This window comes from Pygocentrus nattereri, chromosome 5, assembly GCF_015220715.1.
Source record: "Pygocentrus nattereri isolate fPygNat1 chromosome 5, fPygNat1.pri, whole genome shotgun sequence".
In the NCBI taxonomy this organism is placed as follows: Eukaryota; Metazoa; Chordata; class Actinopteri; order Characiformes; family Serrasalmidae; genus Pygocentrus; species Pygocentrus nattereri.
This window is the reverse complement of record NC_051215.1, coordinates 985016-998589: the sequence shown is the minus strand read 5'-3', so window position 1 is coordinate 998589 and position 13574 is coordinate 985016. Positions and strand designations below refer to the sequence as shown.

The 13574-nt window shown below is 48.2% G+C and overlaps 1 protein-coding gene across 1 annotated transcript in view; it reads right to left on the bottom strand.

Annotated features, from left to right (window-relative positions):
* Positions 1–1352: 1352 nt before the first annotated feature.
* Positions 1353–13574, bottom strand: part of map3k9 (mitogen-activated protein kinase kinase kinase 9) — a 37785-nt gene continuing 25563 nt past the window's right edge. The window contains exons 6-11 of the mRNA XM_017720133.2: positions 12109–12349; positions 9481–9600; positions 9202–9337; positions 8260–8387; positions 4051–4842; positions 1353–2061 (exon numbers count right to left, since the gene is read on the bottom strand). Coding sequence (XP_017575622.1) covers positions 1652–2061; positions 4051–4842; positions 8260–8387; positions 9202–9337; positions 9481–9600; positions 12109–12349 — 1827 coding nt within the window. The 3' untranslated portion in view covers positions 1353–1651. The remainder of the gene's footprint in view (positions 2062–4050; positions 4843–8259; positions 8388–9201; positions 9338–9480; positions 9601–12108; positions 12350–13574) is intronic.

Below are 13574 nucleotides of genomic sequence, written 5' to 3'. Positions count from 1 at the left end.
TGAATCTATGATATAGACGGGTCATTCTACAGAAATCTCCCTAGCATTTACAGATATATTACACCGGAAAAAAACATGTTCAGGTTACAGTTCACTTATATTTTAAAATAAAACACGTTACTGAGCCTCAATTTAGCAAAATTGTTTTTTAAATGAATCATATAGAATTCCAGTCACCACAGAAGAGCTCGTCCTCAGTCATGTGTGAAGGCTGAGGCCATATTTTGAGGTAAAAAGCACATTTTTCTCCAATTTAATCTGCAATAATCTTTACATGACTATCAAACACATTAATTATGTGACACAAAGAAAAAACTAATATTATAGAATATATAATGAAAGTTGTTGTCATGTCACAGGAGTCGTGTCACTGGTGTTACCGCGTAGATTTGCATAAACATACTGTCCAGCGCAGTGATGTTCTGTTAACTATAACGGACCCGTTATAAACCCGCATACTGTAAAATAAACTGGTGGCGCGGTCAGCAATCACACCAGTCAAACAAACTGGACTTTGAGGGGGTTCAGACGCTCTGGCACAGTACGGATCACCAACCGTGAGTACATCCTTATTTAATCACAGGTACATTCTGCATGGACAGGTGGGAATCTGCACTTCTGACTCTTTTCCCGTTTATTCCAATGACGACAAATGCCGAAATAGCAAAAATGTAAAGGATGGTTTTTGTCCCCCCCCCCCCAAAAAAACCCCCCAACAATATTAACTTCTTATTAAGCTCAAATCAAAATAAAATATCTTCTCATGTACTAACATACAGTCAGGCGGTCTGGACCGAACGCTTGGAATCTGCACAGTTCCATTTGTTTCAGTGAGCTATGAGGTAAAAATGGCCAACATTAAAGTTACAGCGCGCTCGTTACCGTCGGTGAACTTCTAAGGGTTAAAACGCTGCGTCAGGTGACGGTCATGAGCCCGTCTGATTTCTGCCATATTCTAGGCTTAGCTGGAGCACTGAGAACCTTCCGTCTTCTGTTTTGCAACACTGGGCTGTGATAAGAGGTCCGGTCGGTAATGAACGATGCAGCAAGTTGGATTAAAACGACAGCTTGGTTAAAAATCCAATGTTCCCAATTTGCCCCACTTCCCCAAAAAGTCCATCAACCACGTTTGGTGTCTGAAGTTTGCCCCTTTCGTTTGACCACCAGAGCTGCAAGGCTAACGGAGCTAGCATGTAATGGAAGCTAATTAGTAAGTGAGACTTTTTCAATCCCACAAACGGGAAATTCCACCTCCTCATTTAACCCGTCCGTGCAGTGAAACACCACATACACTCTAGTGAACACACACACTAGGGGGCAGTGAGCACACTTGCCCGGAGCAGTGGGCAGCCCTATCCATGGCGCCCGGGGAGCAGTTGGGTGTTAGGCGTCTTGCTCAAGGGCACCTCAGTCATGGACTGTCAGCTCTAGGGATCGGACCGGCGACCTTCCGGTCACACTGTAGTGCTTTGATCTATTCAACATATTTTCACACATTTTTATGGATTTGCATTACTTGTCAGCCTCGTTAGCCTCGTTAGCCTCGCAGCTTCACTGCAGACCTAAAGGAGCAAACACGTCTTGGATGACTGAGGATCAAAACTCGATTTTTTGCCAAACTATCGCTTTAAATTCCACCCGTGGACCAAAGTCAGGACCAGAATCCGGGTCTCATTCTATAAGGCGAGTCTCTGGGCAGAATGGGCTCTAATTTAAGCGGCCTGGTTCCGTCCCTGCACTGGCCTTCGTCTGATTGGTCCAGAAGACTGTCGTTCACCCAGGGAGAGCATGGGGTCGGCTGCTCCATAGGGGTGGGCGGGACTGCCGCGCCCCCACTGAACTCCACGGTGGGCGGGGTTTCGGTGCTGGACGTGCGAGCCGGAGAGTCTCCCCATTGGCTGTCGCAGCGGGCTCGGGGAGAGGGGCGTGGCCTGGCTAAGAAGTCCAGAGTTTTGGGACGTTCCGGTTGGCAGCGGCGGCGTGGCGTGGGCGGGAAGACGAGGTTTGGGTCAGGAAGACGAGGAACTTCAGAGGGGTCATCTCTCACTGTCCACGGACTCACTGCGTTAAACACATCCAGAGAAAAACGATTATATTAAGGGTGGAACGAAGCACTGAACTGCCCGCAGTGCGCGGCTTTCAATGGCTGTATAACTAGTGTATAACAAGCTAATACAGTGCTGTGTGAAACACGGAGGCACCAAGACTCATTTTCAAAATCTATTTGTGTAGTTTGTGTTTATTTGCTGAGAAAAGCGTTAAATATTAATATAAAAATAAATATTAGTGATTTTATATATATAAATAAATAAATAATAAACAGTGATGTTCTGGACGTCAGTGTGTGTGTTGACCCATCTCCAAGCCGCTCCTCGAGGAAGTCCAGTATTATATGTAGTTAAAAAGCAGCTCCTGGTTTGACCAATCAGTGCTCAGTAAATTGAGCTCATGATGTAATTGATGATATTAACGAGTCTCTGTGGCGGCTGTGAAGGTGTCCAGGAAAAATATGGACCCGAGAAATTCTCGTTACTGTTTATTGTTTTTCTGTTTATCTGAATTATGAATACGACTTTATTCTAATGTATATTGTGATAAACTCACTGCTGAGGTCAGCTGGTTAAACATTCACACAGCGCTGTATATCAGCTCCAAGCTAACACTCTAGCAACAAGAGAACATGGTAGTTATATTACTCGGTCCTCACTATGACACACTGCGTTGTTTTGTCCCTTGATTATGATATCAATACATCACATTACACCATGTTAGTATATCATATCTGGAGCTCTCACGATTGACTACATTAGTCTTTTAGTAAACTACCAGTTATCAATACATTAATCAATAAAACCTCACTCATGAATAGCTACATATTAGGGTCAAACTTTCACAGATTCAAAAACACTTTACTACCTGGAGCATTTAACTGAATATACATTACATTATTAAGCTGTTATTAAAGCTAATTTGAGGAATCCAATATTTAGAAGCAATTTTCAACTTATTAAACATGTTTTTATACTCTTATATTATATACTCTATTATTATACATTTATACCACTAAATCTGTGTCACTGTAATAATTAGGGACACATATGGCATCTGTTATGAAAAAAAACCACACACACACACACACACACACACACACACACACACACACACACACACACACACACACAGCAGTGCTAGTCTATTAGATCAACCTACCTTGTGCTTACAGTTACAGGCCCCTTCATCAGAAACACACAGCAGTAACTGTAAACCTACATGGTGTTCAAGTCAGAAGCCCCTTCATTTATTTCATTTCAGCCATTAAGTCACTGATTTTCAGGAGAGATTTCCAAGATTAAATATAAGATCATCTACTTGCACAAGACAAAAGAAAATAAGTGAAAAAACAATGATTCCAAAACAACAACAAAAGATCAAAAGCTACAAAGACATCAGGGCTCCTAACAACCACCTGGAAGAGCTGGTCGACCCCAGAACTGCCCCCATCAGATAAACAGCACTGAAAGCTTTGATCTCTGAGAGAGAGGAGAAGATCAAGCTGCTTCAGATCTGAAAACATCCACAGGTGTTTCTGTCCATCCTTCCACTGTGAGAAGACCACTCAGCGCTGTGGGTCTGAAAGGACGTGTAGCTGATCAAGAAGAACCTCACTGAGAAAAGGAGACGGACACATCAAACAAAGAAGCTGAACGATGGACTGACCACCCCAGAGTCCAGACCTCAGATCTGACTTCAGACCTCAGACTGAGCTTTGGAGGCGTGTCTGCAGGTTCTCTGAGGAGCTGAAAGTGAGGCTCCTGAGAAGAAGGGAAGCTGGAATGATGGGAGAGAGAGACTCGCTGACTGGACAGCTGAGAGGAGATGCAGCTGCTGAGGCTTCTGAGGGATTTTCTGTTAAATATATGTTCCTCTTTCTTCCTGATGCTGAAAAATTAATATGTTGTACTTAATGGCTGTAAATTCCCTAAATGAAGTGCTCAGTGCTGAATCTACATACGCTGGAACCTCTCATACAATACACCATAACCAGCTGACCTGTGGGCTCCTGTGTGGTTCTCACTGGCGTTGGCTGAGCGCTGTGCTGCGTGGTGGTGTTGTTGTTTGTTGTGCCGCCCTTCTTTATGGCTCCGTCGGAGGGCGTGCGGTGCAGCCTGCGGGTGGCGCTGGGCGCGGCGGGCACGTGTGTTGGTGTGAGCGACTGGCGAGGGTTTCGCTTAAAGCTCTCGAGATGCGTGTTGACGAGGGGGTTTGGGGGCGGCGGGTTGGGGGGCGGCGGCCGCAACAGAGCCAGTGTGGGAGGGGAGAGTGGGCGGGGCATCAGCGGAAGGGGCGAGGGGGGGCGGAGCACCAGCAGCTCCTCGCTGTCAGAGCGAAGGAGAGAGCGGGTCGAGTTGCAGTCCGAAACGGAGGACAGAGAGAGGAGCGTGAGGGAGGGAGGCAGCGGCGGGGGCCGCAGGGGGCTGTCCCTTTTGAATAACTTCCGAGTTGGGGGGCTGGAGCTCCGCCTCTGGCCACCGCCCACTCTCTGGAAAAGCCCCTCCCATTTGGGGCGGGCACCCTCCTCCAGCCTGCCCAAGTCCAGCAGGTTGAAGCCGAGCCCCACGGCCGCCAGCACCGCGCCACAGCCCAGCATCAGCACGTCTGACCGCCGACCCCCGCTGGGGCTCCGCCTCGAATAACTGGGGGAGGAGTCAAGGCCCTGGCCAATCACAGCACTTTCAGAGCCGTAACTGTCGGAAATGGAGCCCTCCCTGTGGAAGGGGAGGCAGAGATATGACTGGTTGGGAGAGTCCGGGGGCTCGGAAGGACAGCAGCAGTCCTCATTTTCTAGAGAGACAGAGAGAGAGAGAGAGAGAGAGAGAGAGAGAGAGAGAGACACAGAGAGAGAGAGAGAGAGAGAGAGAGAGAGACACAGAGAGAGAGAGAGACTTTGTCAGGAAATTATATTATATTATTTTAGATATATATATAAATTCGCTCCACTGACCGTTTAGTTCCACTCTGTAGTTCTACAGTTACAGACTGCATTCCATCTGTTTCTCTGATACTTTGTTACCCCCTTTAACCCTGATGTGGTGGTGTGTTAGTGCGTGTTGTGCTCGTCTGAGTGGAACAGACACAGTAGTGCAACACACACTAACACACCACCACCACGTCAGTGTTACTGCAGTGCTGAGAATGACCCACCACCCAAACAGTACCTGCTCTGTGAGGGTCCATGGGGGTCCTGACCACTGAAGAACAGGGTAACAGAGTATCAGAGAAACAGATGGACTACAGTCTGTAACTGTAGAACTACAGAGAGCAGCTATACGGTCAGTGGAGCTGATAAAGTGGACAGTGAGCGCAGAAACGAGGTCATAAGTATAGTTCACAATTGAACACTCAGTGTGTGTGGTTACACGTTTCTGTGTATAAATGTATTCGTATGTGTGCCTATGTGCAGTATTTCTGAGTGTTGCATCATCTCTTCCAGACTGCCCCGTTAGAGGCAGTGCCCGGTGCCCATGCTTCTGTTTGACGCTTCAGCGGTAGACGATGGGAGGTCCATTCACTACAGAATTCCTTCATTTTCCTACATCTATCTGCTGTATCTGTAGTGTGTGGTTGATTAATACAGACTGACTTCACTAGGAAAGAGCAGAAAACCCACAGACTCAAAACACATTAAAACCCAGTGGGTATTTCTTTCAGCGTGGTAATGGATCATACAGCACTGACGCAGCACACAGAGATCAGACGAAAAACACTGGAACGTGCCTTCAACTCGACCTGCTGTACCTGCCAGACGCACCACACATCGTCCTTAGTGGAACAGTATGTTTCCGTCCACAGATCCCCGATTGGCCGGCGCGTCACTAAGCAACAGCAGAGAAGGAAACCTGCTCTCCTCCCTTCCCAATCCGAATGACTGTATTCCTGCAGCAGGACTCACACAAGGGCTGCTAGGGTTTCACTGGTTTTAACTCAATGTAAATGTAACTGACTCTGTGATGAGCTATATAATTAAACACACACTGTATCTACACTCACTGGCCTCTTCATTGGAAACACCCACTATGGCCCAATTCCTTTTCACCCCTCGTCCCTACCACTCAGCCCTGCCCTCTGCCCTGTTCACCCCTCATCCCTACCACTCAGCCCTGCCCTGTTCACCCCTCGTCCCTACCACTCAGCCCTGCCCTCTGCCCTGTTCACCCCTCGTCCCTACCACTCAGCCCTGCCCTCTGCCCTGTTCACCCCTCGTCCCTACCGCCCAGCCCTGCCCTTTTCACCCCTCGTTCCTACCACTCAGCCCTGCCCTCTGCCCTGTTCACCCCTCGTCCCTACCACTCAGCCCTGTTCACCCCTCATCCCTACCACCCAGCCCTGCCCTCTGCCCTGTTCACTCCTCATCCCTACCACCCAGCCCTGCCCTCTGCCCTGTTCACCCCTCGTCCCTACCGCCCAGCCCTGCCCTGTTCACCCCTCATCCCTACCACCCAGCCCTGCCCTGTTCACCCCTCGTCCCTACCACCCAGCCCTGCCCTGTTCACCCCTCATCCCTACCACCCAGCCCTGCCCTCTGCCCTGTTCACCCCTCATCCCTACCACCCAGCCCTGCCCTCTGCCCTGTTCACCCCTCATCCCTACCACCCAGCCCTGCCCTCTGCCCTGTTCACCCCTCGTCCCTACCGCCCAGCCCTGCCCTTTTCACCCCTCATCCCTACCACCCAGCCCTGCCCTCTGCCCTGTTCACCCCTCATCCCTACCACCCAGCCCTGCCCTCTGCCCTGTTCACCCCTCATCCCTACCGCCCAGCCCTGCCCTTTTCACCCCTCATCCCTTCCACCCAGCCCTGCCCTCTGCCCTGTTCACCCCTCATCCCTACCACCCAGCCCTGCCCTCTGCCCTGTTCACCCCTCGTCCCTACCGCCCAGCCCTGCCCTTTTTACCCCTCATCCCTACCACCCAGCCCTGCCCTCTGCCCTGTTCACCCCTCATCCCTACCACCCAGCCCTGCCCTCTGCCCTGTTCACCCCTCATCCCTACCGCCCAGCCCTGCCCTTTTCACCCCTCATCCCTTCCACCCAGCCCTGCCCTCTGCCCTGTTCACCCCTCATCCCTACCACCCAGCCCTGTCCTCTGCCCTACCCGCAGTTACATTCTGGTACCACAGAGGTCAGAACTGCTGCACCGTTTAAGGTGGAACGGGAAAATTCAAAGAAGAATCTGGAGAATCTCTGACTTCAGCTTCATATCACTGAAGAATTAGGGGGGGTGATAATAAATAACTGCCCCCCTCTTTGAAGGCGTCTGATCCCTAAATGTAACTAAAGCCCAGCAGTGAGGAGCTGAACTTTCCCCTCCTCTGCTGTCCCTGCAGACGGGCAGGGTCGCCTACAGAGCGGCGCTAGTAGCTGTTAATGAAGAGATGCTCTTTTATTAGAGGGAAGATCTCAACCACTGCCGCTTCACACCTGAAAACAAGGTGTAGGGGTAAAGAAAAGAAATGGGACTGGACTTTGTAGGGTAACAGTTGCAGGATATAGTCCACCTGTTACTCAACCCCCTCTACTTCATTCGTGTCCTCTGGGCCATCTTACATACACACTAGTGAACACACACACTAGGGGGCAGTGAGCACACTTGCCCGGAGTGGTGGGCAGCCCAATCCACAGCGCCCGGGGAGCAGTTGGGGGTTATCTTACCTCTGACGACTCAGATAACCGCCTACATGGACAACAACTTCCTTTCTTTTCTTTAACTCAGGCTGGTGTTCATATGTGGCTTTGTTAACGGCCGTCCTCCACTCTGCTGGAGTACCAGGTCTCACTACAGATCAGACACATCTGCTGAATATCTGGAGCTTCGATTCAAATGTACATTCACAGGAACATCAGCTCACTGCTGAAAAACCTGAAAGCTCAGTTGGAGGAGAAAGTGAGGTGGACGTGGAGAGCCTCATGATGAGGATCAGCCACAACACAACGGCATTTTTCTGTGTGCGGCTACTCATAGCTTCTCATAACTGCTCATGAGGCCTCCTAGTGGCTCGAACCCTTGGGGGTGGGCCACACCATAAACCCCACTGGATGATCCCATCCTTCAGAGTTAGACGCGGTCACAAAATTATCAGAAGAAAAAATTTGATTTCCACGCATCGTGGAAATAAAAAATAAAAGGTAAATAAAAGAAACAACGGCGCTGCTCAGGATGCAGTCATGCCAGGCTGTGAAGCGTCTGTGTAGTGCTGGTTCTTACCGGTCTCGGGCAAGCTGGGCACGCCGGGCACCGCCGGACTGTGTCTGGGTGAACGGCGCAGGTTTGGAGCGCTGCAGGACCGCTGCCTGCTGGATGCTGGAACGCTGCCCTGATTAGGACTAATCAAACTGAAGGGGGAGAGACAGAGAATAACAATAATAATGATAATAATAAATAATAATAATAATAATAATAATATTAAAGTGTGCACAATGTAACAGAATCAATGTAACTGAGGAAGCTGCTGGTTGTGGTTTTTATGAAGCAGTTTGATTAACGTTTTCCTGAAGAGAGTTCCAGAACACTTCCCGGGGATCCACGGTTTCTCGGCCTGTTCACTGACACTAGTGTCATGCAGCTCTTGAACTGAGAGCGGTTGATGACCACTCTGCCCTTCAGCTGTCCGCACAATTCACTGTAGCCTGGCCTTTGAGTGGGACGAGGCTGATCACATATATTTATATACACACACTGACCAGCCACTCACCCCCACAGAGCAGGTACTCCAGCAGCACTGCTGTGTCTGATCCACTCGAACCAGCGCAACACACACTAACACACCACCACCACGTCAGTGTCACTGCAGTGCTGAGAATGACCCACCACCCAAACAGTACCTGCACTGTGAGGGTCCATGGGGGTCCTGACCACTGAAGAACAGGGTAACAGAGTATCAGAGAAACAGATGGACTACAGTCTGTAACTGTAGAACTACAAAGACCGGTACTTGTCTGACTGCATCGTGCCGACCGAATACTTTTGGCAATACAGTGTATATATGTAATGCGTGTAATATTTACACGTAATAAGAATTGTCTAATCTTTTTAACCTTGGTAATCAGAACGGGGACAGAACTGTTTGTCACACACACACACACACACACACACACACACACACACACACACGCACAAACACACACGCACAAACACACACACACACACCTCTCATCAGCGCTGTGCTCTCTGTGCGTTCCTGACCCCCGGATTCGGCCTTTTTTACGGGAACTCTTCCTCTCCTCCTCTTCATCCAGCTGGAACGCAGCGTTCCGGCTCCAGCCCTGACTATCCGCCGGGGTCACTGAGGACACAGAGTGAGAAAAACCAGGTGGAATAAAATGTTTTTACATTATTGCACATTAAAGTTTTCCTTCTCTTGTAAAGTTACAGTTTCAGAGGTGCGAGGTTTTTCCCATGTTCACTTTAAAGCTGCTGAAGGCTTACGCTGTATGGCTCGGAGGCGGGGCAGTACAGAGGGGCTGGCTGGGGGGCTGGAGCTGCCCAACACACTCCGCCTTCGGTCCAGAGACGGAGAGGCCTGCACCGTGATCTTATGCTGAAAATCTGACACAGACACACACACAAACACACACAGACACACACACAGACACACACACAGACACACACAGACACACACACAACAATGTGTTATTATCAGTTACTAAACGACTGAATGTTGCATTAATAATTTTGGGCAAAATATATATTTTTTATTTTAATTAATAAAATTGGGCAGTCGTGGGCTGGAGGTCAGGGAACTGGCCCTGTGACCAGAAGGTCGCCGGTTCGATCCCCTCGGCTGACAGTCCATGATTGACGTGTCCTTGAGCAAGACACCTAACCACCAATTGCTCCCCGGGCGCCGTGGATAGGGCTGCCCACCACTCCGGGCAAGTGTGCTCACTGCCCCCTAGTGTGTGTATTCACTAGTGTGTATGTGGTGTTTCACTTCACGGACGGGTTAAATGAGGAGGTGGAATTTTCCCGTTTGTGGGATTAAAAAAGTATCACTTAACTAAATACAGTCATGTGCAAAAGTTTATGCATCCCTGGTCAAATTCAATGTTGTTGACTTTCAATCAGCAGATCCTCACCAAGAACACACGTTGGCACATTTTAATGCACAATTACTATTTATTTGTTCAATTTAAATCACTGGGGAAACAATAAAAAACATGAAACATGGCCAGTGCCACATTCATATTTTATGTTTTGTTCTTTTCCCAATATGTTATATTTATTTGCAGACCAGTGTCATGTTTAAGTGTGTTCTCTGGAGAGGCCATGTACTGGAGGTGCTCAACGTTTTGCATAAGACTGTACAAAAATATTAAAATACGCCCTTTACAGTGTGTCAACGGTCCACGATGAAGGAACCAATAAAAACAGTCCAAAATTCCTTTTTGCTTTTTTGGGGGTATGAGGTTTCAATCTGACAGCGAATGACATGTAAAGTCATGAGAGTTAAAAAAACTGAATAGTAAATTAGGATTGTTGACATGCAAATAAGCTCGTCTGTAACTTTACATTCTCACAGGGAGCTGTTTGAACCCTATACTCCACCAGAGGGCAGTGCAGAGCTGCATCTCACGCTTCAGTCAGAGGATCTAAACTGTTTAGGGCAGCGAAGAAAACAGAAAGATCATCTAAAGACTACCGCACACAGTCTGAAGACTGTTACAGCCGTCTAAAGACTACCGCACACAGTCTGAAGACTGTTACCACCGTCTAAAGACTACCACACACAGTCTGAAGACTGTTACAGCCGTCTAAAGACTACCGCACAGTCTGAAGACTGTTACAGCCGTCTAAAGTCTACCGCACACGGTCTGAAGACTGTTACAGCCATCTAAAGACTACCACACATGGTCTGAAGACTGTTACAGCCGTCTAAAGACTACCACACAGTCTGAAGACTGTTACAGCCGTCTAAAGTCTACCGCACACGGTCTGAAGACTGTTACAGCCGTCTAAAGACTACCGCACACAGTCTGAAGACTGTTACAGCCATCTAAAGACTACCGCACACAGTCTAAAGACTGTTACAGCCGTCTAAAGACTACCGCACAGTCTGAAGACTGTTACAGCCGTCTAAAGTCTACCGCACACGGTCTGAAGACTGTTACAGCCGTCTAAAGACTACTGCACACATTCTGAAGATTGTTACAGCCATCTAAAAACTACCGCACACGGTCTTAAGACTACTGCAGCTGTCTAAAAGCTACCGCACACGGTCTTAAGACTACTGCAGCTGTCTAAAAACTATCGCACACGGTCTTAAGACTACTGCAGCTGTCTAAAAACTACCGCACACGGTCTTAAGACTACTGCAGCTGTCTAAAAACTACCGCACACGGTCTTAAGACTACTGCAGCTGTCTAAAACACTACCACACACGGTCTTAAGACTACTGCAGCTGTCTAAAAGCTACCGCACACGGTCTTAAGACTACTGCAGCTGTCTAAAAGCTACCGCACACGGTCTTAAGACTACTGCAGCTGTCTATAAACTACCGCACACGGTCTTAAGACTACTGCAGCTGTCTATAAACTACCGCACACGGTCTTAAGACTACTGCAGCTGTCTATAAACTACCGCACACGGTCTTAAGACTACTGCAGCTGTCTATAAACTACCGCACACGGTCTTAAGACTACTGCAGCTGTCTATAAACTACCGCACACGGTCTTAAGACTACTGCAGCTGTCTATAAACTACCGCACACGGTCTTAAGACTACTGCAGCTGTCTAAAAACTACAGCACACGGTCTTAAGACTACTGCAGCTGTCTAAAAACTACCGCACACGGTCTTAAGACTACTGCAGCTGTCTAAAACACTACCACACACGGTCTTAAGACTACTGCAGCTGTCTAAAACACTACCACACACGGTCTTAAGACTACTGCAGCTGTCTATAAACTACCGCACACGGTCTTAAGACTACTGCAGCGGTCTAATTAGCTATGCTATAAAAGTAAAGCATTTCTTGGGAGGGGGCTAATGTCTGAACATTTGATGGACAGCTTATATTAAAGATAAAGAATTTGTAAAACTCGGTGAGGTGCCGTACCGGAGGGCAGGCTGATGCGGTCTCCGGGCCGGAGTTTGATGCGGCTGCGGCGGAACATGCCGTGGCGTTGCTCCGTGCGAGGTTTTTCGCGGTAAAGCTGCTGGATGATGACGTTAAGCTCGCGCTCCAGGATGTGGATCTCGCGCTCTGCCAGCTCCTGCTCACGTCGCCGCAGCGCCTCCTGCTGATACTTCTGTTGCAGGGCAGCCCGCGTTAACTCCTCCTCCCACGACCTCAGCTCCTACAGACACAGACAGTTACAATCACTGGCCAATTTATCAGAAACACCGGTCATGTAGACGCGCTTCATGGGTTCAGTTACAGCCTGCAGCTCATCACTCCACACCTTTCTTAGACCGTTTAGGGAAATAACGGACGTCGTGTTCTCCGGGCCAAAGGGGGTGGGGGGAATCGAGATGATCTCTTTCAGGGACATCCCTGTTTACATTAGCAAGCCACGTTATGCACGTTATAACACAGCGGCTTCATAGTTTTCATTAAAGGAAAGAGGAAAAAAGCTCGAGCTTTACTTTTCTAGATACACAGTGGGACGATGCTGACACACTACTTTGCTTTCACTCTGGTAAAACTTTCTTTTGATGCTCCACTTTTCATGGTTTGTAGATGCTCAGTCTGTCTTTAAGTAACATTCAACTAAATATGTATTAAATGCATCTGAACTTGAGCGCGGAAGATTCTATTGATTTCCACTTTTTAATCCCACAAACGGGGAAATTTCACCTCCACATTTAACCCGTCTGTGAACTAAAACACCACATACACACTAGTGAACACACACACTAGGGGGCAGTGAGCACACTTGCCCGGAGCGGTGGGCAGCCCTATCCACGGCACCCGGGGAGTAATTGGGGGTCAGGTGTCTTGCTCAAGGACACCTCAGTCATGGACTTTCAGCGCTGGGGATCAAACTGGCAACCTTCCGGTCACAGGGCAGGTTCCCTAACCTCCAGCCCACGGCTGCCCATTAAATCCAACCCTAAACCTAAACCCAACATAACCTCAACATAAAACGTACACCTACTCCTAAATCTAACCCTAACCTAATGCTGTTCCCTCCCACCAGAGAGTTAATCAATTAAAACGATAGGAAGGTTAATAATGTTAATAACGTGTCTGCATATCGTCTACAGGGGGCCAATTCTGCCCATTTCATAAGTCAACCTTACTTAATATGTATCAGCCACTTACAACTGCAGTTATTTACATGACCAACAGGGGTCAGTAGGATATGGATAGTTTAATTTCATTTACTATTATTTTAGTTTGATCTATTAACTTTATTTTCTATTTCTTTTTATGTACTGCTCTATAAAAAGAACTGACCTACTCCTCTCTGCTAAATACTGTTTATCCCGGTCTGTTATGCAACGAAAAAATCTATTTTACTTTAAATTACTTTACAACATTTAATCAGAGCCACTGCTTCACTTGTTCTTCCCCTTCTC